Raw genomic sequence first — 27,060 nt, 5'->3', positions numbered from 1 at the left:
TGGTGATGATTAAAAGGAAGAATAATTATGAAAAATGATGAAAAAAACATATGAAATGAAGAAGAGCTATCTAATATGTAGGATGATTAAAATTAGAGCATACAAAGTGAAACATATCCCAACCAATTACCAGCTGCTTCTTTGATCCAATGAACTGGACCAAAGTTGGCTCCTCGATTAAGCTCAGGTGTGGGCAATCAGACTGTCGCCAGAGGTAAACACGTGTCATTCAAAGTGCCACAGGTCTTCTAGTGCATTTGCCACTCCACAATCTGCTTTTGCAGTCTCACAGATGGGAATCTAGTCAAATAATCTGCCGTCCACAAAAATGACACCTCAAAAGAATGAGTCCACTTCAGATGGATTCATGCTTATCGCTTGCTCACTCTTAAGAATGTCTCTGACACCTGCAGTGCCTTTTATGTGTGTGTTGGCTGTATTTGTTCACTTGGCTCAAATATATCAGCATTTCTTCACCTTCCTTGACAGCGTTGTTGAATACTTGATAGTGGAAATATTGATTAGTTATCAGAATAGACGACAAGTGATTAGTTATCTGTGAATATGGCAACAGAATTTTTATGACCTCCTTCGCAGTGCCGCTATCTTAAAAGATAGGGCAGGTGGTCTACAGCTGCACTTATCTTGTGTCCATCTTCTGTTTCTGCGTAGCTCCTTGGAGAAAAGATTTCTGTAGCAACAGTCTCCTCAGGTGCCACTCTTACTGGGCTTCCAGTGTGGCTGCAGACCTTATAGAGTTTCAAAGCAATGTGGTGGGTAATTATTTAGAAGGTAATGCTCACATGTTGTCATTATGTTTTATGTCATGCAATGTCTGTGTTCATTTAAATACTGATCCGTGCAACTTATTTTTATCAAGTGTAGCTAATTAATTTCACAAGATGAATATCATGGCTGATGCCTGGTGTGCTCTCTGCAAGCTGGTGTCAGAAGTGCTTATGCTTGGCTTCAGATGGTTGCTCAGTGAATAAAACAACACTCTGTCAATCAATTTTACAATAAAATGCTTTGGCAGAATTTTTAGTTTTTAGTTTAGGTTTGTGTCCACACACAAAAGAAGAGGTTTTCCTTCAGGTGTTTCACCAGTTGGTTTGGTTTTAAACTACAGCAGCAAAGATTTCAATTTCTTTTAATGACAAATCTCTGCAATAACAGAGCAAGCCCTGATATTTGGCGGCAATGTTGTTATCTAGTGCTCACTTTAAAGAGGAGATAACTGAGGAAAACGCACAATGTTGCCCTGCCACAACAAAATGGAGTGGGTTGGGTGTAGCAGCATGACTCAGCCGCAGTCAGTTCCAGAGAAACTTTTCATCTAAGGCTTATTGATCGGTTTCAGGATTTTTTTTTATTTTTTTTTTGATTTTTTTTTTTTTTTTTTTATAACTGCGCTTCGAGTACAGATAAAGAAGAGATCCACTTGCTTATGTAAATATCACACTTTATCTATAGAGCGTTGTAATGTAAAATGGGCCAAAAAGACATAAATTGACAAAGAATAAGACCGTGTTGGAATCAAAACTGGTCGAGCTTTTTATTGCATTTTAAAAGACACATTATACTGAGCATGGTGTGATATTACTTAGTGTTATCAATTCCTCTTTTAAGTAAGCATATCACTGCCTTCTTAGGTGCTTAATTGCCTTAGAAGAATATTTCACCCCCCAAATGACCATCTATGTATCAATTACTCACCTCGTGTTATGTTGCATTTAAGAAGAAAGATTTTCTAGCATGCCTCCAGTGAGCAAAGAATCTCGATGAACTGAAGTCTTAGGAATTCATGTTTAACAGCAACAAAACTCTATCAAAACATCCATTTACAAACTCTTGATTTTAGCGACAATGCATGTGTTTGGGGATTACCGAGCATATGCCTGGATAAATGAGATTTGGATGATACTGCACGAGTTGTGTGAGAGTTTGTAAATTGATGTTTTGATACAGTTTTGCAGTTGTCAAACATGTGCCCCTTAATTAATCAAGAATTGTTTTCATGCATGCAGAAAGTTTCCTCACAAATTCAGTGTAATACAGGATGATTAACTGATATATAAATGGTCATTTGGGGGTGAAGTATTTCTTTAAATCATAGTATTATCACCAATGCTGTGCTGTATATAAAGAAGGCCATACCAGCTTACTTTTCTTACTATTTGGAAGACAGTGCTTTGATTTATGAGCCATTGGGAAATAGCTAGATGCAACATTTTTTAAAGAGAGAGGTGAGTGGGAAAACACAGATAGGGCGCATCAGTATGAATAAATCACTTGTTTATTTATTAGGATGTTATGGCGACAGGTGACATTTAAAACTGACATTTCAAAATTTGTTTAACTCATTATTAGACTTTTTTGTCTTTCTCTGTGACATGGATTTGTCCATCTCTTCATAAATACACAAAACAACAGTTTCCTCTTCCTATAATCCCCAACAGCTGCAGAGATGATGAACACTATTGTGGCTTACTCCTCCCTCAGTCCAGGAAATGACTGTCATTTCACCAGCCTCGCTGTGCATCCTCTGCATTGATTCTTGAAACAATGATGGATTTTAACAACCTCAGACAATGCATGTCATGATGATAATTTAGGCTTACGGAATATGCCTCATTTTTACTGCAGTGACAATCTGCACAATCGATAACTGGCCGACTGCAAAGTAATGTCCAGAGAATTTCCAAAATCTGTGAAAATTAGTTTCAGTTACTTATTAAGAAAGCAGAAATGTCTGTATGCTTGCAGTCCCTCTTAACCTATTTTCCAACTCATCGCGGCTTGCCCTGAATTCCTCCACATAACTTCATGTATGTGTGCCACTTCAAACAGTAGCACCTTGCTCATTGGGCTTTGAAGTGTCAGTGTCTCCTCATATTCGGTCTTCTCTAAGGATACATAAGCATTTCAGGCACATACTTCATGCTCACTTCTTCATCACGACAGCCATCACTGGCTGCACATGTAATTTTACCACTGTGAAAGGTGCTAGCTCCATTCAGGTGTGCTCTATCTCATGGTGAACACAATAATTGCCTGCGCTGCTCTTCTCTTTGGTAATTGTCTTTTGATTGAGGTCATCAGGACAATTAAAACCGTTGAGGGGTGAAAAGTGGTAGCAAGAGACTTGAGACAGCTATACTGGGTGGTAGAAAGGATGAACAAAACGTACAGAAGAGATAATTGCACGTCCGGAGACCCACTGAAGTCAGGATAGGGCACTGTACAGAATGGCTTTGTCTCCATTACTTCATCACAGTGTATTAATCATAGCCTTATTTAAATCTGTTGAAGGTAGCAGGAGGGTGTCATCAGTGATCACGGGAGTTTAATTCCCCATTTTTAAGAGGTCTGTTATGTCATGAATTCAGCTCAAATGGCACAATGACAGTGCACTATTTATTAACACGAACGATTCAGTGACAAAGGCTGAGTCTAAATGATAATGACTTGAAACTGTGATATCCCTGCAATGTACAACAGGGAGCTGCTTTGTTGACGAAAAACAAACAACCTAAAAAAAAAAAAAAAGGCTGTCAACCGGCAATAATGGCAACATCCACTTTGTGTAGTCTTGAAAAACAGAAACGGTTGTGTCAGTCTGAGGAAATTTCTCACGATGATTTGCATCTCTACAAAAATCCCCGATGGTGTGTCAAACAAAACGGGAGATATGATTTCCCTCATTTGTTGTGGGGCCCCTTAGTCAAATCATTGTAATTTTGTGAAATACTGGTTCTTAAGAATAAGACACATCACTCAGGCAAGTTTTGTCAAAATCGGGTCAGTAGTTTCTGGGATGTTGCTTGTGACGGAGGAGATGGAGACGGATACACTGCTCAAATAATGAATAGGAGACTGTTTCTGAACATTCACACATCGTTTGCCTCAACTGTAGCAGTCAGCTGAATGTCAGGTATGAGGCCAGAGTTAAATATGCACTCATCTCCAGGAATTCCTCCCGTTTTGTTTGACAGTCACATTTAATTTTTTTTATTTTTTTTATTTTATTTTTTTTATCTACACTAGCCATTCGCTGTGAATGTGTACCAGTGAAGCGTAGGCAGAACAAAGTTGTCTCTTCTGTCTCTGTGTGGGAGATGGCGGAGGATCTGTACTATAATGCACTAAATAGTCTGAGGGCGTATGAGAAATATTTTTCAGGGCTGAAGTTTTGTGGTTTTGTGGTTATGATGACTTATTGCAAGGCTACCAAAAAATACCTTAATTACCCCTGCCAAGGAGGTAATGTTTTTTTCAATTTGTTTATCAGCAGGATTACAGAAAAACGACTGGCCTGGTTTTCATGAAACTTGGTGGAAGAGTGTTGTATGGACCAAGGAAGAACGCATTACATTTTGAGCAATTTGTATCACGGTGTGATTGTGCAAATTATTTTTCACCTTTGTGATGGGAGTCAAGAGGAAAGTAGTATAAAGAATGAAAGTCCACATGAGGAGGTTGGCTGGGGCGTTGGATGAGTCAAACAAACACAGGACTTTCCCCCAGGACACAGGTGTTCGGGACCATGTGAAACCAAGTGAACTTTGACTTATATGTCATCACCATGTTTCTTTTCTTAACCCCAACCCTTATATTACTTTACTTGCCAGAACCTAACCTATGTAACTTTAGGATGCTCAACCATATTTCTCTTTCTTAACCTAAACTACGTGACTTTACTTGCCGAAATCTAACCTATGTCTCTTTGTGTTTAGTACGTAGCTTTAAGTTACATTCATGATGTAACAATGCCATTTATGGGGCGCTAATTCTTTAGATATCGAATTATCTGTTGTTTGAGTATAGGTTCAACATTGCAAGATTGGCCATGGTAGAATAAATGATGTACATTTTAAGATCTAGTAGATAGTACAAAAGTATAATAACGGCAAAACAGCCAATTATAGAAATGCACGACTCTATCAAAATCAGTGCTCTCGGGTGCCAGTGATCCACTGGGATAGCCAACATATCGTTGTTCAAACTTTTTACAGAAAGCAGTCATTATGATAAGATACGATACGGTACAATACAATTTGATGTGATGTGATGTGATACGATACGATACAATACGATATGATACGATACAATACGATACTGTATGATACGTTATGGTATGATAGGATACTATATACTTTATTGTCCCCGTAGGGAAATTTGCTCTGGACTCAGTAGCTCCACAAGTATTGCTGCCTTATAATAACAGTCCAGAAGATATAAAGCATACACCATAAAAATTAAAAAAAAAAAAAAAAAAAAAAAAGATACTACACATAACAGTATTGGACATCAGCCATCCATGTATTGCACATAACACCAGCACACAACAGAGCACCATAAGCAAAACACAACAAAACCCCTAAAGCATCAAGTAACATTATGGAACAGCCTGTGTGCAAAATTCGCCTTGTACCATCAGACAATTCAATTGTTCAACACAGTCGATAGAAATAGACTAAGACAAATGGAAAATGAATAAAGAAGGCAGAAAGCAGCAGCAGGTCACTAGCAGAGCGGCGATACCAGAAGAGCAGGGCCACCTGAAGAGCATCGCCACCAGAGCACTAGGGGACTGTGGTTTCATGGGAGAATCAGCACAATTTTACCACCACGACTGTAACAACACTTGTTTTCTTAAGCTAAGGTGTGGCTGTGGGAACATAAATACACATGTATCACCCAATTAATTATACTCCTTCTCACTCACTCACCCGCTCATACTCTTCAAAAACCTTCACCAGAGATAGTAAGAGAAAAAAAAAATGTTCAGACTTAACACTTCATGTCAGCAAGCAATAATACTGACCGCAATCTAGAAGTACATAATCAATCCACAACGACGATGATGGCTTCAGCTAGGCATAACCATATTTTGACATAAGTCATATAGTTTGGGAATAGTTTTTGGGATATATCTAGACATATACAGGTGGCTGCCCTTGCAGATTTGCCTATCGTAGAACCCTGGACTATTTGCCTTGGTGGACGTCTGCGCTCTCCGAGTGCCCTTCTAGTTATCTCTGATACAAATAGTAGCAGCAATCATCCAGTTTGTACTTTCACTCCAATTTCGGAGGTTTTGGGGCATGATCTGACACAAACTTCTAGACATGCTTTCCAGCTGAATGGACGGTTAAGCATCACAAGTAGCAGTGAGCAGATACATGAATAGACCGATTGAAAAGAGCTCAGTGAGGCTTCAGGACATAGCACTGATGGTTATTACACTGCATATTTCCTAAAGACCAAATAATTAACAAAGTGTTTACCCCAGTTAGATTTTCATTACCCATTTGGATAACCATCAATGACCCTATTTTAATAGACATCATCCCCAGAGTTGGATTGAATATTGTTTGAGGGGGTTCGGTCTGTCTTCAGACTCAATAGAGAATTTTATGAATAACTAAAAGGCTGGGACGATGTCATCTTTCTTGGGAATGATGATAGCCAGCATTGTTCCATTCTTAGACTGTATGCCTGTAATGCTTATCAGGGACAATAATACACTGATCAGGAACATTCATGTTGCTGTAGTTAGACAGGCTGCAGGATGCTGTTACATCTTTCTCATCAATGTCAGACTGTATCTGAAACTGAATAGGCTGTAAATGATGGCTGAAAGGAAGCTATGCGATTAAAGAATTCTTGTAAATGTCTATAGATACTAATGAAAAAACATTATTGAAAAGGATTTGTACTCTAAACATAGCTTACACCATGCTATTCAGAATATTTTGAACAGCAAATCCCATATCTACAAACACAGTGCCTCCCTAAGCTGCAAAGCTGAGCATCAAGACTTGAATCATGATGTCACCAGGTGACCTTTTTGGAGCTGATCCAGTGCGACTGAATTAATGAATGATGCTGTGGGCTCAGAGGATTTTCGTTTTAAATATTGCATCCAAATGAGTTTTATTTGAATGTAGGGCTTTCAGCTGTGATTCAGAAAACGTCCCCGTGTCCCAGTAAAATCACCATGGGTGCTGTCATCATGTCCCAGGAGTTGTGTCATTATTCACTGTCTATGAAGCAGCTCCAGGATTTGTCCGTAAATGACATCATGACTACAGTCTGACTCTGCTTTTCAAGGACAGACTCTTCACATTCAATTTTTTTTTAAGCTGCGGAAGGCAATATTGCAAAAATAACATGTTGTAAAGGTGTTTCCCTCTCAGTGGTCAGTAAATGAAATGAAGATAATGCTGCTTAATAATCAGCTATAGTCTGTAATAATCCTTAAATTAAAATGTCATTTGGGGCACACATTTAATTGTCCATGTTTAAATGTCTTTTGGTGAGTGAATGTTCTATGCCGACATAGCTTGCTGCTGTAGGTATTTTTAGCTGGTTGTCCATGGCTCTCAAATGAGAGTTTTATTTTTCCAAGCAGTGTGGGCATTTTAATCTGACAGTGCAGTTTTTACCTGCTTACTGATTCTTCACTACACACACACAAACCACACACACATGGATGTCAGTCCTGCTTTGTTTTCATCGACAGTAACTCCACCTCGGGCTGGGCAGTATAGCAGGTGTTTACAATACATTTGCCATAGCCTTATGGATGATAGAGAAGATGTCTTAAGTAAGCTATAGTCTGAAAGCCGGTATAGTGCAGTACTGCATATCCCCAAGATGTTTAGTGTGGTAATGGAATAAACTGGTTACCTATAGAACTGTTGCAGCTTAGTGTTCTGTTACACAAGCGAGTGAATGTTTCATGCTCTGGATTATTTCCTCAGGCAAAATAGAGCCTTTCTGGTTTTGATGTGTGGGGTGGATGCAGACATGTCATTAAGCATATTAGAGCCTTATTAGAGGAAACAGGGACATCTCCTGGAAATTACATTTTTATACTACTGAACTGTTTTTATAATTACATTGTGGTGACAGCATTGTTGCTGCCAAAATTAAGTTCAAAGACAACATTTTTTTGAGGAACACTACATGTATGTACTGTGCTGGATTCACATGAAGGTGGTTGTAGTGAGTACTGGACATGTAGAGTTTTTGTGACTTGCCAGATACACTAATTAGCAACATTTCTTTATTATGTTAACAGAAAATATAATTTGGTTGGCATTACGTTCCCTCAAAACACATTTGTTATTTTAAATTAGCAGTATATAAACATAATTTCTAGGAGACAGGAATGCTTGTTGACACCTTGCTTTGATGATTTCAAGTTTTCACCATCTGAAACTTTTCAGTAATTATAGAAATATTTATAAAAATAAACCACTTTGACTATTTTTTTAATTTCAATTTGTCTGAAATATTTGACGTCACGTCACGTCAAAGTCTTTACTTTCTAATTGTTTCAGGGACATACCAACCAACAGATCTGTCTATGTGAGAATGTTATGCATTTTACATTTCTGTACCACTTCACCATAGTCGTGAAAGAATATTTTCTTTTATTCTCCGTTCACACAAAGAACAGATTCTAAGAAACAACATATAAACATCACAATGAATGTGGGAAGGAGACATTCCCACTCCACTGTTAAGTGTAATGCACAAGGCAGTTACCTTCATATTTTGCTTTCAGAATTGATTGCATTATCTATCGTGGAGGTGTGTATTGATGCAGCACTCCCACAGGTCTCTCTGATCCAAATGCAGCAAGTGTCGTGGGTATATGTTTTAATAGCTGCAGGCAGTTGCGTTAGAACGCTTTAGGTGTGATGAAAAAATAATGAAGGTAGTAGATAGTGGGATATTTAATTGATAAGCTGGACCTGAGTCAGATATATGCAGAATGTTGAGGTGATGGAAGAAAACAAAAATCTGTGGAAGTCTTCTGATTCTATGAAATACTATGTGGTTTCAATATGTTAACTTTTTTCACCAAATAAATTATGCAACTTATTAATTTGACCTCCCGCTGTTTGCCTGAAATGGGCTTTTAAAATGATTTGAGCTGCATTCAGTTTTAATTGTTTATGAATCAGGCACAGTTGAAGAGTCTATTAGCCACATCAAAGGGAACAATGGTTAGAACATACCAACAGAGCAGAATGTATAAATGTGCAGCTGACAGGGCCCATTCCAAAACAAAGTGAACGTTGACATCTCTCGCAGATTGGCTGCATTTGCCACCTGCTTCTACAACACCTCTGATGGCTTTATAGATGCTGTTTACCTCACCCCCAGGCTATATGCCGTTTCTGCTCAGACAGCTCATCAAGATGAGTGACAAGTGAAGGAGCGGGAAGTTGACCAACTGAGGGGCTTGATAGTGGGACATACGATACACAACCTGCCTTGAAGCATAGAGGCTGCGTACATTGCTTTAATTCTATTTTTAACCCCTTTTTCATCTATTACAGATGTCCTAGCTTCACTACTGGCCACTATGTACCCCCATTAGTATTGACTGAGGGAGAGAAGAGCTCAATTTAAGTTACTTATCTGTAGTGCTTCCTTCAGACGTATTTTCCTGCTAGTCCAGGGACTGAAAATGGTAAAATTCCAATCGAAAAGCCTTCACCATTATCCCCTCCTGCACCTGGTCCCTCCTCTTAGTTGCTTTTAAGAGTTTGCTTTAACATGGCTTAGCTAAAGGCTAATCTAGAAAATATGTCCATTTAACAAAGGGCTTGTTTTGGTCAAAGGAGTGAAACTGTGGTGAGAGTAATCCCCGTATTATCATGTTTTAACTTCATCCCCTTGCACTTGGATTAAAACCTCCAGTGAGTGTAACGAGACTCTGAAGGGCTTAGTAGCTTGTATAGGGTGAAATACAAAAATGGCTCGAAGCAATGTTTGCTGTTTTTTTTTTTTTTTTTACAAGACATTTAAAAAGTTTATTTCATTTTGTTTCTTTCTTTCTTTTTTTTTTTTTTTTTTAAACTTCAGTGGATGGGGTGCAACATTTTATCTTGAGGTACACATATTCACCCTAACTTGCTTTTTAATGTTGCAATTTAGTGGCATATTGACTCTTTATTAGTCATCACAAAGCACTTATTCCTTAATTAAGCACTTAATAAATGCCTTATTCTGCACGACCATATTCTACAACTTCTAGGCTATTAACTAAAAGTTTTGATTTAATGACCTTCCAATTGCGGCTAATTGATAGTAAACAATGTAGTTGTTGATTGATTAAAATCCTAATATGCTTTGTGTGGACCTTTAGGTGGTAGTGCCACAATAATAGTCATTCCCCCTGACATATAACACATAATGAATATGATCTATTCTTTTTCAACAATACACAAAACTATAAGTGTTAATAGTGTCCAAATAATTCAAAATCAAGTCTTTCTAACTCACAATATGTTCCCCATTTTAAAGTGAGGTCTTTCACTAGTAGTTTGACACATATTAACCCACACAAGTTTCCCATTATAAAGTTGTCTCCACTTCATGCTTAGTAAAGCTATTAGAGCACACAACTACTGCAATACACTGACCCTATTCTTCACTGATGAGTCAGTAGATTTTGAATAAATATGTTTGAAAATCTCTGAAGAGGTACTTTATTAAAGGAGATATTTCTGCTTGTGCTGACTTTATTCTTCTACCATTGAATGGGAATAAAGTATGTGCATCTCAGTTGACCTCCATTCTTTACAATGGATAACCCATTACTTGAAAATAGGGAACACATAATGAGTTAAAGGGAATTTAATGTATCTGGGCATTTTTAGTTTTGTGTGTTGCTACATAAGAATAGACCATACTTATTAAGTCTTTTTAAGGGAGAGTGACTTTTCTTGTACTGCAATGTTATACAGCCCATACTGTTTAATTAATTAACAACTTGCTTACTTTCTATTGATAATAAGTAATAAGCAGTAATCTTAGTTAATGACCTAGTAGTTGTAGACTATGGCCACACAGAATGAGGCATTAATAAGCACTTTATAATGACAAATAAAGAGCCTATTTTCTGTTCATATGCATGCTAATAAGCACTACATAGAAGAGTAGTGTGTACAATTTAGGGGAATTTAGTGGCATCTAGTGGTGAGGACTGCAGATTGCAACTAGCTTAAACTTCTCCCGGTTAGAATTCCGTCAGTGTTCATTGTTCAGGAGGTTTTGACAGAGAGCTGGATAATCCACAGAGGTTTTTTTCTGACACTATTCGTCGCAGATAGCTGCTAATTACTGTGGTCCATGCGAAAACACGTACACGGAAATGGCCCTATCTAGAGCTAGCATTTGGTTTGTCCATACTGGGCTTGTGTAGAAACATGACAGTGCAACATGGCGGACTCCGCAGAAAAGGTTATATGTAGATATAAACGGCTCATTCTAAGGTAACAAAAATACAGCAATTCTTATTTTGAGATGATTATACACTAAAAAAAAAAAGAGAGAAAAAAAAATCAAAAAACATGTATGATATTACATTCCACTTCTGCCATATATCCCCCTAAATCCAACACATCACCCTCACTGGCTAATATGTTGACATATATGAAGAGCTACTAATAGGACTTTTAAAACACATTATTTATTTGTACACTTTGACTGCTGCTGAAATGGAAAAAGCCACTTTTATTCAAGGACGAACTAATTCCAAGGTTTTTACAACACAACAGCAAACCCCTACCCACACACCCACCCACACACACACACACACACACACACACACACAAACACACACAAATCCTAATATTTTATAAATTACCTCTAACTACGCAGAAACTAAATATTTACCTGCAGTATTAACTTGTGACTAATCACAGTTTAGGACTTTTTTTTTGTATACATTTTTCACACTACATCAAGCTTCCTATCAGGGAGCAGTTGCTATGTCACCTAGACTGCCGTCATGTTCTGTGCTTCTCCCTAAAATGATGCTGCCCTTGCTCATGCGAGACCCATGGAGGGAGAGTTACACTACTCAGGTCTGGAGTTGTCAGAGCAACTTAAAGGGAAAATGCACTCCAGCTGTTGTTTGTACACGATGACATGTACAATTGGCTTAACATTTAGAGATGAAAGTGTATGTGTGGAGGGGGATAGAGAGGCTCGGTATTGTCCAGGTCCAAGTGTCACCGTAAAATGAAGCCTTTGAAGTAGGTCAAGGTATGCTTGCGGGCGGCTCTTCAAATGAACTCCTCTGAACTGGCATGCATTGCTTCTGTGTCTGGTTTGTTCCAGGTCTGTGTCCACCTTGCGTGTAGGCAAATTTAACCTATTGTGCAATATTGTAGAGCAAATTAGCTTTACAGTTTCACTTCTTTACTGCATTACAACACACTGGATATACACAAAAAGTAATTCTGATATTCATGTTTGTAGAAAACATGCTAGGAGAGATTCGTGCAAAATATCTGTAATACATACCCGTAACTTCAAGTGTTAATATCCACAAATCAATGAGTAAGCACAGCAGAGATAAGTATCATAGAGAGCAGTGAAGTGTCATTCACTCACTGCCTCTCACACATATTTTAGGATGATTACATTCAAATAGCTACTGTGGAGAAAAGCAGATGCTACTGCTACTGCTAGGTACTTGGGCTGCTGCTAGATGCTACTAGAACTTTGCTATTACTATCATTAGCGCAACTGTAATCACTACTGTCTCTATCACTTATTATTATCATTAGCACAAATTACACGGCAGCTAGAAGCGCCTGCATTTAGCAATCGGAAGAAGAACCAGAAGCTAACATCCTCTTACCCCTTGTTTAATTATTTTATTTACTAAATGTGTTTTTTAGTGTCATTTATATTGAGTGGAAGAAATTTAATGAAGTTGCACTTAAAAAAATCAACAATACCAAAAAAAAAAAAAAAAAAAAAAATCAAGGAGAGACATAAATTGCACAAATAAGTATTTCCACTGATCTTTTATGTCTGCTTGATTACTGTATTTGCTGTGTGTGTGTGTGTGTGTGCGCGCTGTCAGTAACAAGTACTGCAATACAATGGCGCTGATTAAATTTCTGGTCTCATCCTTAGACTTACCTTCCGTGATGCACAAGATGCATGCTAATTGGAGCTGGTGACAAGGTGAGACGAGGGGGTGTGAAGACGATAATTACAATCAGGATCTGGATATATCTGGGTATTACATTTGTCATCATGGCCTCCGCTTGCCTTTATCACTCAACCTTGTTACTCCTTTGGTGACGAATAAAAAAAGGTTAGATCCATGACACCTTTGTGTTTAAGCACGGATACAGAAACTGGCTTGTTGTTGAATAATCCAAAACAAGTTGGTGAAATTTCCCCCAGTAATAAAAAAAAAACGACAGCGCTGACAAAAACAGTAAATATACTTGAACAGTACTTGTGAAGAGCCATAGCACAGGCTCACACTGCAGTGTTAGAGATCATTCATACATTTTTTACAAGGCTGTCAGAAGCACATTACTATGTCGCTGTCTTGTATTGTCTAGAAATGACACAATGCCACTGCTACAAGTGGCTGATGAGAATACAGCTACTGTGGTTATCAGGCTTTGTTTGTGTGACTTGGTTTGTCAAACCTCAGCCCGGCAAACCATGTCTGCATTTGTTTCATGTGTTACAAGCGCTGTGGAAACACGGGCATGAGACTAAGCAGAGGCATCACATTCAGAGCCGTCAGCGCACCTTGTTGCACCCCGCACACTACCTCATTAATTACCATCTGGCCGGGCTGTGATCGCCTGGACAGAAGTGTGGCAGCATCCAGCTCCACAGCCCTCGAATGTATATAGCACACACCTGGAAAATTTGTACTGTGGAGGGTGCTGTCTTTGTAGGCTACTCCATGAAAGACCAAGCAGAAGAGATTCCTCTTTTAGGGAAACACAGACATGAAAGTAATAATCTTTATATGATTCCTCTCCTGGACCAGTTTCAGTAATCCTGCATGACAGTCTGCGTGTGGTAGTTAAAAGGGTAGAAGAGTGGCCACACAATATATTCTAAGGGATATTCAAATTAGAATTATTTTGTCTGTATAATAGGGGAAGTGTGTTTTTGTTTTGCTTTGCTGTCATATTTTTTGTTCATGTTTCGTTGGCAGGTATTCCCTCCTAATTGAGCCCACTTGTTCATGCCTTTATGCCTTTAAAGCCTATACGCTTTGCATAGGTTCGTCTCCTGTGGAAACGATTCTACCAGCTTTTCCTCCCGTATAAAGTAAATGGTTGACTGGAAAGTGAAAGCTGAGCCCACAGAGGACATGTCTGGCAGAGTTGTGTGAGACACCGAGCAGTCAAGGAGGGTGAACTTTACGTTGCCTGAGTGCAGACCAACTTTATCTGATACACACATGGGACCCGTGCTCTCTGATAAATACTTGACAGTAGACAAGAGAGATTCAGATCCCGAACCATGCTTACTGTAAGTCGCAGGTAACTAAAGAAGTAGTGTTTTCAAGATAAAGCGCCTTCTCTAAACATTTAACATCTGCCTTTACTGGAATCATGATTTTTACTTCAACTGATGTGCATTTGCAATACATTGCTTTTGTTTCTTCGCTATTTTAAATATTAGAGACTATTTGATGACACTTTTGCATTTTCAATGAGTATATGTTCATACCAATACTGATCTGCTTCGCATTCTGTCCCCTTGTTTTTGCTTGTGGGTGAGCCATGAAACATTTTAAAGTAAGACTTCGAACTGTCCGGTGTGCAGTCAGACTGAGAGCTAGGCAGTGTATCTGATAAAGTTTTTAATTGGCTGTGCTGTTGGACATTGTAAAGTACAAGTGTGTTTGGTGCTTGCCAGAGATTTGCTCTTTTTTTTTTGCACTGTAATTTAAGAAGACTGCAAAACTTGAATTTCTGAGAATTCAGTCATCACATCAGGGCTCAACAATAAGGATTACCAGATTGCTACGTTGAGCAAGTACATCTAGCAACTCATTCTACACTTTTTTTGTGTGTTTGTCTTTTTTTTTTGTTGTTTGTTGTTTTTGTTTTTCTCAGGGGTGATAATGGAAGAATCTAAGAAATAAGCAATCTCGCCTCTGTCTCATCTCTGTTAAGAGCTGCAAGTGCAGTACCAATTGGACACTTGCGAGAAAACTGTGGCATGCACAAGTGAGCATTTTAGTTACCCTGGAAACAAGAGCTTAGTTGGGTGGGGGTAATGTATTGTACAGTTTGCCGCAAGCTTGAGAGCAAGGTGAACATGTTTCTCAAAAGTACATCAATTTTAATACCACAACTAGAACAGTTTAGTCTTTAGTCTTTGTATTTCTTTAATAACTGCCAATTAATAATAATTAAAAAAAGAACATTAACGCTAAACCCTACAAATGTTAATAATCTAAAATATATGCTTCTAAACACATCTGACAGAGGGGAAACTGTTGAAGGATTATGTCCTTGTCGGAGCACATGCATCTCAGTGAGCAGAAACAGAAATTCAGCTATTTCTAACAGGGAGTAAAAGGTAAAAATGTGACAAGCTTTTGTATTTTATTGGACCCATATGAGCACATATCTGTAAATAACCTTTCATTTAATGATTCATGATGAAATAGCTTCATGTAAGCACCTGTCAGAACTGCACCTGTCACGTAGTCCATTTTGTTATGTCATCTTTTGTAACATTGCTGTCATCTGTGCACAATTTGACACTTGAAATTTTGCCTTTTGGAAGTGTTTCCTGAAATAATTTCAAACTTAAAAAAAGACAAATTTAGCCTTCATAGATGTCTGCGTGCATTTCTTTAGTACCTGAGGTTGAATAGTATTGTCATACTTTCTAAAATGAACCGAGCCAAATGTGCAGCATTGGCAGTTTTATGACAACGCTCCACACAGGTTTGGTGTGAACATGTTCTTGAAAGAACTTTGTCATGTATTCTGTGAAAAATACACTGCGGGCGAGAGATGATGAAACAGATGAGCTGCTGGTGGATTTCTGCAGGAATCGATGTGCTTTGCCTCTAGTTTCCAACCGATGGCTGATGTGGAAGTTGTTCAGTCAAACATGTACCCAGGGGTTTGTTTGACAACAAGCTGACCTGTGCAGCCAAGAATAATGTGCTGAAAAGAAGTGAGGGAGAAGGCTTTCTGTTCCCGAGGTCATTTATACGTCTCAATGTATGCAATAGACTTCTGCTCATGTTCTGTCACACTGCTATTGTATGTTTTAATTTATGCTGCTGTGTGCAAGTCGAAGGTCACAATGAGGTGAAGGGGGTAAGAACATTTTCCAAAGAAGGACAGAAGTTCTCATCAGCCTGTGCTGACAGCTGTCTAGACAGCGGACCTTCAGCTATTTAATTCTTTGCATCAATGAGCAAAGAGAGTGACAACTAAAAGTTTATTAAATTATCTCCAGCTGTAAAGAAAAGGCTAAATTCACAAAAGTAGCAGATTGTACATGGGGAACATTCTGCAAAAGGACAGCAAAAACAGCTTATATTACAAGGGCGGAAATGGATAATTGTGTTTGCCTCTCTGTCTTTCACTCTCTAAATAACAGATAGCCTAATTGCTGAGTCACTAATTGTTTAATCCACTAGCACCATTGCTGGTGCATTCTGGGAGGACGGGGAGCAAATGAGGTGAGGCGAAGACAAGGAGGCATAAAAGATTAATGTGAGATGACTCCTGCTGGATCTGGACATGCTTCCCTCAACCCACAGAGCTGTCTTTGCCACTGCATTAATGATCTAAATGACAGAAAAACTTAAATGAAGATGAGAGAGCCTGTTAGTGAGCTGCGACAGGGAGGGATAGAGAGACAAACAAAGAGAGGGAGCTACATCCAAACATGTTGACAAAGAGAAAATGTCAGATTAATGGAGAGGTATTGCTCTTTTCTTGGAGATGAATGGCACTGAGGAGATTAACAAGGTCAGCAGATCTGACTCTCGTACATCAGCAGTGTATCCCATTAGCATTGTTGGCAAATAAGATTGCGGCTTTAAGTACAGATGCAGTGTTTAACACATAATTTTCACCTAAATGTCAGCGTTTGTTTTTTGGTCAGGTGTTAATGCTGAACTTATAAAGGTGCTATGGAAGATTATAGCAGCAAAATACCATGAAAGCCTCAACCTTAAGACCTGTTTGCATTATCAGATTTGCTAACCTAATCTGACTGTTACAAAGAAGCCAATGGAATAACTATCAACCCAATCGCCAGAAAAAATGTTGGCATTGTACATTTCTGCAAACCATGCATGTGAGGTACATTTGCACTTTATTATGTAGCAGATATGTTGAAAATGTACCTTTCAACAATGCTGTGCTTAACATGTGGTCGGGTCAGAAACCACTTTCTTATAGTTCAGTCAGACAATTCATGTTTAAATGTGTATTTCAGCAGCAGAACATAGTTAGGGCCTGTCTCAATACCCCCCCTTAGCCCTACCCCTTGGCCCTACCCCTACATTTGCACATTCCCGCGAGGGGTAGGGGTGTCCCAATTCCTCTTTGCATGTAGGGGTAGGGGGTATAACAAGGGGTAGTGGGTATGAAACTAGTCATTCGGAGCGAGGGATTTCAGATGCTGACTTGCCAGCAAGGGGTAGACGTTGCCATGGCTACCACCAAGCAAGAGATGGGGGAAAAAAGTTCATGCATAGCTAACATTACTGTTGTCACATTGCTTGTTAGCTAGCTAGCTAGCTCGCACTATCTGGCATCTGTCATCTGTCCTGTTTTGCAAAATTGTCTGATTTTTCACATTACGATAACACGCCAGGTAGTATATCTATGCTGCCTCGTAATGTTAGCTGGTTAGCTAGCTAGCTAGCAGCAGTCCCCTGTCGTCTGTTGTTCATCAAACGAAGCATGATGAATACAGCAAACGTGACAGGTAGGATGAACTCACCCGGAGACTCCATTGTAGATGCTGGTTGGAAATGTAGATGGCTCGCAGCTTCCTGTTTAGAATAGTTACGTATGCATGAACGTAAATGATGTGGTGACGTAGTGAGTGGTGTCCCAATTCCTACCCCCTACCCCTTGCTTCATTTCGAGGGCCAAGGGGTAGTGGACAATGGCTAGGGTTAGGGCCAAGGGCTAAGGGGTAGTGGACAAGGGGGGGTATTGGGATTGGGCCTTAGAGTTTGGCGTCTAGACTCAGGGCTCATCACTTCCCAAAGGTATGTTAACATGAGACATTGGGAAGTGATGATGAAATATTTTCCCCCTAGCCGGAGCCTGCAGGTGAATGCTGGGGTGGAGGTGGGGCTGAAAGAGTGAGCGGCAGTACTGATGCAGGGCAGCGGCATAGACAATGCAAAGGGAGAGCTGGAAAGATTTTGCAGCTTAAATAGACCGCCAAATTTGGAGGGTGTGTTTGTAGATGACATACGGGGAGTGACGTATGACTTGTGTGTATGAATCAGTGCAGCTCGAGTTGACTGCCTGAACTAGCTCGGGGCACAAACCCACCAGGTAAAGCAGCGATGTCTCCATAAGAGTGCCTTTTATGGCACTATCCTCACTGGAAAAACTGCAGCGAAAAAGCTGCTAGAAAATCATCCACTGGTCACAAAGAAACACCCACGTTTTGGGACTGAAAGCTCGCTGGAAACACAGCAATGACTCACCATATCACAACCTCTTTAGTTGGGCGTTGGTCTCCGACAGTGGTCTATTATAGTGTGCAGCTTAGCAGGCATCTCAGCCAGGTGACCACCATTACCTTCACCTACCACTGAGAAAGTCAGCTCATATACTACATTGCTTTAGACAGGCATGATACAATGCCAACATTTTCTTCTGGTGACTGAGCTGATTTTATATAAGGGCACTTAGGGTCAGTTAATAGGTCAGGTAACATGATCATCAACATAAGAGTAAGACATAACATTCTTGTTGCTGCACAAGCAACTCCTGTTATCAGGATGTGTGCAGGGAGGGGTGAAGGGAATAGCAACAATACATCTCTTTAAGTCTACGGTGAAATGAATCCAACTACAGGTTAAAATAACTGGAAACTTATCGAAATGAAAGGTGATGTCAGAACACCATGTGTGGTACGGTGCGTTGTGCATGTGAGATTATACTCAGAAGTGTCCTGGTACAGAAAATCACAAACTCAAGACCATTCTGCTCTGCAGAAGCTCCACCCTGTCCATTATTTTTGGGGCACCATGTTGTGTTTAAATGCTAATGTAGATGGCTGTATTAATTCAGAAAAATCTAGTATTAGGCAAAAGGTACATGTAATGTTTGTTCAGAGAATCATCTATTCACAGCAGCACCAACATATTCCTCAGACTGCAAGCCAGAGGCCCGTGTTGCTATTCTCAAACTATTCACACTGTGTACATGTGCCAGTTTGATCCTCTAATCTGAACATGAGAGAATGTGTGTGCGTGTGTGTGTGTATATCAGGAAGGTATTCAAACACCTTCAAATATCAATCTACCTTTTACTTTTTATTCGTTTTAAAGGTTGGAAATGTGTTTAACCTAGAAACAGAGTGAACTCTGCAATTCGTTTATCGAAACACAATACTCGCTCTAGTTTGTGTAGTGTATAAAGTATATGAATACATTAGAAATTAGTGACAGTTAGTGGTAAAATTAGCGCTTACCCGTTTCAGAGCCTCAGCAGTGTTGTGGGTGTGACAATCTGATTGATTCCATAAAGACTTGTAACAGTTAAGTAGTATTTAGGGAACTTTTAAGAGCTGTGATAGACTGCAGGTAATTAGACAGAGTGTGGAGAACCCATGAAGGGATAGAAACCTGCATACATACACTAACTAGAAGGGCGCTTGGAGAGCACACGCCCCCACAAGTGCCCTATCTTGCAATGTAAACGAAAGTGAAAAATAATTTGTGTATCTGCACTATGATGTGGCTCCGTTCAAACATTTAATGGGTTCCCTTTTGGGCTATGCTACAGCCTTCCACCAAGTTTCATGAAAATCAGGCTGGTAGTTTGTCTGTAATCCTGCTGACAAACAAAGAAACTGAACCAAACCGAGAACACACACCCGCTTGGTGGAGGTAATAACACTATGGCCTGTGTCAGACATTTAGAAATGATCTTTTGAATGGTAGTAATGCTTCTGCACCACATAATGTACTGTTAATAGCAAGAAATACACAGGTGCTATTGACGTCACAAGCTTGTCTTTTTTTACATGAATTAATGCAGAGATAACCAAAACTGCTGCTCCATGTGAGATCACCAAAAAAAGTGTCACCTATGTTTATTACTTTACATTAAATAGTTTGGGGGTATCCTATATGACTTGCTCTTTTATTGATCCAAAATACAAATATATCATTTAGTGAGAGCACATTAATTTGGATTGACAGCTGTGTAGTTCAACGCTGTGCTTCTGGATGTATGTGATAACCAGAGGTGCTGTTTATCCTCCCACAAACTGATGTTTTTTCTCTGTTTGTAGGCACAGCTTTAATGAAGAAGCAGACCTGCTAACATTCTTGCAGAAGGGACCCTCTTCAACAAGTATGGGGTCACCATGGAAACCATTTCTCCTCCTGTCTATCATCAGTGGCCTTTCAGGTAAGAAATTCGAAAGCCATTGCAGGTGATAGTAAAAAAAAAAATAGTTAAGAGGAATAATCTTCTTAAGCACTGATATTAGATGAAATGGTACCATTCACACAAAAATATACTGTAAACGCACAGCAATTGTAAGTGTGACACAGCTGGGGCATCATCATTTATGGATCTGAGAGGTGTCTTGTGTCGTGTGACACTTGGAGAAAGAGGAATCCACGTCTTTCAAATCATGAATTTTGCATTTAAATCTGAGTGAAAGTGACAATGTCATGGCTCATTGAGTGTTTTTTTCTGCCAGGATTCTGTGTCTCAGATATTTGACAGGGTTCTCCACACCTTTTCAGTGAAGGTCTACACTGGCTGTAAACAGCAGCTGCTCTCCAAAGAATCATCAGCAAGTGACAAGGCCACATTATTACTGTAGTTTTACAGTCCTGACAAAACATCATTTGAGAAAGAGGGATGATTGGCCTGACAAAATACTATGTGATAAATACTGTATTACTTAAAAACATTAAAGGGATAGGCCTATTTTAATTATACTACTTTTTTTTTATCATAGCAGTGTAGCTAGTATGTGTAAAGAAGCTACGGCAAACTTTCTTCCATCTTACCAGGACCCAGATCTTAAAGTAGGCAGTGCTGCACAAAAAAATATACCAAAATTCTGTGACTGTATTGCCTATTTCTCACCTAAAATGTCCTCAGAAATATATTTTAGTGTACATTTTAAGGGTGCCATACTGTTTCCTGTATTGTAAAAAAAAAAAAGAGGCTGAAAAACAATAAAATGGTAAAACTAGGCAGCGCTGATCAAATTATTTTCAGAAACATATTTTAGCTCACTGTTTAAGTGTAATCCAAGATCAGTTGTTGCCAGCCAGCCGCCATATTGTTTCCTTTGTCAAAATGGCCAAGATCACATTACATTACCCATCAGCAGAAGCAGTGATTGGTCTGATGCAGGGCAGTGCCTTCTGGTTGTTGTAGGTTTTCTACCTCCTGAGCAACAGCAAATGCTGCAGACCTTTTCCTCTGTTTTCTAGTATTTGAAAAGCCCGTCTTACCAGGAGTGAAGTGCTTCTTTAAGTATCTTTAGTAAGTGCTTCAGCTGACCAGTAGGAATCAGAATTTCAACATGGCAGGGCTGTGCTCCATCCATCGAGTTGGATTTTCTTGTAGAAGATCTTTACTGGTGCGTTTAGCAATGAATTCACAATTTTAGGTTCCAGATCAAGTGTCTCCCTTGGTCAGTCTGGAGCATGTGTTTTCTGGTCTAATGGACTCTGCCCCTTTAATGGTTCTTTCAACCCACCCAAGGAGGGTTCATGCACTCTGTGGCTCTCTCCGAGCTTCGTTTCTGGGTGTCAACCACACTATGCTGACCTCACCCGTCAGCTCGTTAAACCATGCCATTAAATGGGAACAACTGTTTCTCTATTTTTAAGCCTTGTCTCTAGGGATTGGTAGATTCTGAACGAATTGTGTACGTTTTTAGAGGAGAAAAACTGCATTTCTATACATATATATATATATATATATATGTGTGTGTGTGTGTGTATGTTGGGTATGATGCTTTGGTTCAGCATGTAATAAACACTACAAATACAGAGGAGTTAACAAAGTCCTTCTTTTCTACACTTAACATGGAAGAATATTAAAAGGTGACAGTTTGCTTGTCTGTAGCATGCTGTGTTGTGTTGATGTGATTATGAGCAGCAGCCTTGGCTCTGCTATAGCTTGTAAAATCATTTGAAGAGCAAAACCAGTATAAGGTGGAACTAAGGTTATTCATCGTGACCCCAGTTCTCTGGACTCTTGTATGCCATGTTGTGCAGATTGCAATGATTAATTTTCATGTAAGTCTTCTGAATTTAGTTGGCATTTCAAAAGGCAATAATTATTTCCTCAAGAATTGTTTTGTAGGGAAATGTGTGAAAATGACTTATTCTTTTGATTGTAGCCCATATGGTGTTTTACATTCAACAGAATGGAAATGTTTTGTTTTTTTTTTCATTCACATACTCGATGCCTTATTTGTCGTACACTGTTGCATCTTGCACCATTGGGTAGTAATCATATGTTCTTGCATAGAAGGGATAACAATGCACTTCACAAAAGCAACAATGCAGTAAACACATCTTTGTTCCAATCTAAGGAGCAGTCTGAACAGACCTGAACAGAGGTTGTTTTAGCTACCTGGGGTGGCTTTTTGTAATGTTTTCCAATAAGAGTGACCCTACTGTACAGGAACCAGTGAAGGGGAGCGGGGAAACTTTTCAGCCAGCTGTGTGTCATCGCATTGTGCACAGATGAATGTTGTTTGACTTCCCCCAAACACTGTTCATCTGCACACACTGTGATGCCACACAGCTGGTTCAATATGAGCAAAGTTTCCCTTTATATTCATTGTCTTCTGTGGTGATCAGCAGTGATGTGGTGGTTCACTTTTACACTGTGATCTGTAGGCTTTAGCTTCAATATTTATTTTGTTACCTTGATTTCGTTGCTGTGTTAGTCTGACATCCTGAATATATGAGTGCAGTTAGCGACAGTGGGATCGCCATGCCAGTCTAGCTCCGAAACCGAAAGTTTTTCAGTAACAGTAACTTAGGGGGGCGGGCCTTAGCGAAGGGTGAATTAGGCCCAATGATTGACGACAGACTGTCGAACTGTCCCCAACTCATGTGACCAATATGCTTTTTGGGAACAGCCTCTTACCCTCAAACAGAACCAGAGCAAGTACCCTCTACCTGTCCATTTTTCATGCAGAATTTAAAGTACAGATCTGTGAGTTTCCTTCACAGCAAAATAGCAGTTAAGCTAAGGATGGGTGGTTTGTTGGTTACCTAGCAACTCTTTTAAGTAAACAGCACAGTGTCTGATTGGGGCAGGCTTTAACAACAGCAAAAAAAAAAAAAAAGGCAAACCAGTGCACCTCTTGTTTTGCAACCTGCAAAATGCACTCTGTCTGTTTGGGGCCTAAGGCTTCTAACAGTGACAGATGGAGATAGCCACTTACATAAAAGCTGCCAGTGTGAAAGCCAGTTCAGCATTATAGTACACTGCAGTACTGTATATATTTTCTTCCTAAATGTACGCTTAAGGTGAGGCACGCCTGGGACTTTATTTGCATAAGCACTTTAAATGTTGTTGTCATCGAATCAAAAGCATTTGAAACAGTTGTCTTTTAAGTGTAAATCTTGCCTCCCTATGGAGTTAGTGAAAGTGATTCGGGAGAGGCATGGGGATGTGTAGGAGAAATGGTGAGGCTACCTGAGGATATCTTTAAAGATATCTTGGACCTCACTGACAAAACAAGAAGCTTAACCAAAGAAATTGCTTTATCAACCCTGCTCTCACCGCTGTATTCCATCTCCACCCTGTTTACTATACTGCAGTGTCATATCTTGCTTATGTCACCCCTGCATGTGAGGCTCATCTGGCTTCAGAGATACAGCAGGGAATAAGACAGTGTGGGGGATATTAGCACACTTAAGTAAACTGCAGCACTGACAATTCAACTTCTGGGTCCTGTGCGGTTCTTGAAGCAGATCAAGGCATGATGGAGTAAAATTAAACCTCTCAAGGGAAAACGAAAGTCGCCTTCATTTTCTGGTTGTCACGTACTGTGCATCCACCCTTGCCAAGTTCCAAGTTTAAGGAAATGTAAGAAAAGCTATTTTCATTTTTTGATCTTCATTTTTGATTTCAAAAAAAGATTAAAGGTTTTGACTAAATTATGTGTTAAAAAAAAGTATTCAGTCCAAGTCAATCAGATTGAAGAATGACTCAGAACGATACACAGTCAAAGACAACAGAAAGAGAAATTTCAACTGCAGTGTAATCGCAAAGTGCAACGACTATTGAAAGCTGTACAGACCAAGCACTTAAGAGATCTCTCAGAAATGTCTCATCTGGCGTGGGTGTCTATCTGATTTATGTGAGATAACAGCAAAGGCCATGGCTGCTACAGTACAGTAGGTGCTGTTGTTGCAAACACCATGAACAGAGAAATGGGAAAACTGAATGGAAAAGCAACAGACTCTGCAGTCTCCTGTGAGACTGGACAATGAATAGACCCACAGTGCTGTAAAGTATTCATGTTATTTTCAGCATTTCATATCTTTATGTATTATTGATGTTTGAACAAAGTTGGGAACATGATGCAAATAGTTCATTCAGTGTTGCTTTTAAAGTCTCAGTCAACAAAAAGTATGCACATGAATCATGTTGTTGAGTTCACCCCACCTGAAACCTGTTCCTGTTTCTAACTGTAACACACAGTAATCATCTTGCTATTGCAAATACCATCAAAAACAAAATGTACTTTTTAGAGATACTTAATAGTGACTTTAACCTTGGCATTCTCACTGTAAGTAACTTTAAAACAGGAAGCAGAATACGTAGACTTGAGCTGCTGTTGTTGTTTTTTAAGTGTATTAAGCACTACATTAGAGAAAAAAACCATTGCGGCTCGAGGGTTTCTGTTTATCTAGACTTTAACTAGTTTATCAAGTTTATAAACAGGGACTCGGTGGCTTGTGCAGTTAATTTGTTTCAGTTGAGTCAATTCTGTCCATTGATTTTTGATCTCAGGATCTGTGGTACCTTGGGTGCATAAAGTTGACAGAAGTTGCTCCGCTTGTTCATTAGAGGTATCTCAGCCCTCTCCTGCAACACTGACTGCTGTTGTCTTACTGCTTTGCAAAGTAATTGTCTCTCAGAAAAATAGGTAGGCTCTTTCTCAAAGGCCTCACAGGGCTTGTAAAGGGATTGATTTCCCCACCTTTACATACCATAATTATGTGGAGGGAAATATGTGACCACCTTTGCCATTTCAACCACTAGAGGTAAAAATATCTAGATATTCTGGAAGCTAAACAAGTAGAATATTCTAAGTTTTAGACACACTCATTAAAATCTGGCATCTATGTAGTTTACTGTGTATCTGGATGGCATTGGAGGAAAGGAAAGTGGAGGGATTATAATGTTTTTACATTCAATCAAATATGATAATATGGGAATTTTTGAACTGCAAGTCATTAACCTTTCAGCAATGTTCCATTGGGTGAACCATTAAATTATAGTTGACCTGTTTGCATATTAGCCAACTGTATTCACAAAACCAAGATTACCATCTTTTATTTGGTGGCTTGGTTTGTCCTTGGCTAGTATAATAGACATATACAGCCCATGTTGTCAAAGGTATACAGGTATGCAGGATGTTTGTGAAAATGCTCGCCATTGAAAGTGAAAGTATAAGCCAACCCCAGATTCACTCTCATTTGGCATTTCACCTTGTTATATTTGCATTTCTTGGCACTGCGTCTCTTACGGTCTGCCCCAACCTCACCTGAGCACTGTGGGGGTAACTGCCAATAAAAATCCCAGACACAGAAAATAAGAAGTACAGACAGAGGGCAGAGTCTGTGGAAAAATACACCACCACACACATCTAGTGGGTCATAAGTGATGATTGAGAGGCAATATTTCTGTATAGGTTTATACTTTTTTCTTTCTTTTTTTTTTGGAAAATTTTCATTTAATTAATCCTGAACCTTTGCTACTTTCAGTCAGGATAAAACTATTGCAATAATTTAATTTAATTTGGTGGAAAACTGAATATATTCATAAACAGAAAAATCTACTCTAATGTTCTCCACACTGATGTTCAAAATATTTCCAGAACATACTCCACTATCCCATTTTGCCCATTTATAATATCATGGTGTGCCTTCCTCTATAAAGTCATGTGTTTTTGTTGGATGAGAGAGCCAGGAGAAATAACACAATGCAGACAAATGAAATTTCATGGGCATAGGATAAAAACCAAAAAAAAGAAGATACACACTACACATCAGTTTTGTCCTCAGGCATATTGTTGTCTTATAACAAGCAATGACAATACTTGTGTTTGCTGTCTTTGTTCTTTAGCCTTGGGAGAAATTTTCTGAGCTCGTTCCTGTTTGGTTATTTTAGAGGTATGACTCTCTGCAGGCCTTTATCAGATCTCCTATAGGAACTTGTATTTCCTGTTGTCATCCATCCATACATTAATCAAATGATTCAAATTAGTGACGCACATTTTGTCTGCAGTGTTTATACCATCATGGCAGAGACCTTTGGGAAGAAAACAGTCTACATATTGAAGACACTACAGGGTGGAATGATAAAGATGAACTATGCAAACAATATATGGACTCATACAAAGGCATTCCTTCTAAATAAACCATTTAGGACCCACTAGAATTGTGTAGCAGAGTATTTATCTGCAGCGACCCTGCCCATCTCTCTGTATTTTCTTACCTTCATCTTATGTTCCTCTTTTTTTCGGACATTCTTGTTCACAGTGTGCAGGTGAGATAGAGACTTTTTAAAAGGTAACGACAAGGCGCCAGACCGTAAACTGCACCCATCCAAGAAGAAGCAACAAAAATGGCGGACACAGTGCTGAAAAAATGGCAAATATAGCAAATGAGAGTGAATCTGGGGTTGGCTTTCACTTTCACTGGAGATACTGTTAAAAAAACGATAACCAACAATTTCTATGTAGTATACCTTTAATTGAATCTGAAACCTGAGCACATTGGCTTGATTTCTTTTAAAAATA

At 39.2% G+C, this 27,060-nt stretch overlaps 1 protein-coding gene across 2 annotated transcripts in view; it reads left to right on the top strand.

Annotated features, from left to right (window-relative positions):
* Positions 1–27,060, top strand: part of cntn5 (contactin 5) — a 135,215-nt gene that overhangs the window by 15,509 nt on the left and 92,646 nt on the right. For both annotated transcript variants that reach the window (XM_049576274.1, XM_049576273.1), the window contains exon 2: positions 20,329–20,447. In XM_049576274.1, the coding sequence (XP_049432231.1) occupies positions 20,393–20,447 (55 nt within the window). In that variant the 5' untranslated portion in view covers positions 20,329–20,392. The remainder of the gene's footprint in view (positions 1–20,328; positions 20,448–27,060) is intronic.

This window comes from Epinephelus fuscoguttatus, linkage group LG5 (genome assembly GCF_011397635.1).
Source record: "Epinephelus fuscoguttatus linkage group LG5, E.fuscoguttatus.final_Chr_v1".
Taxonomy (NCBI): Eukaryota; Metazoa; Chordata; class Actinopteri; order Perciformes; family Serranidae; genus Epinephelus; species Epinephelus fuscoguttatus.
This window is presented reverse-complemented; position numbering and strand designations above follow the sequence as displayed.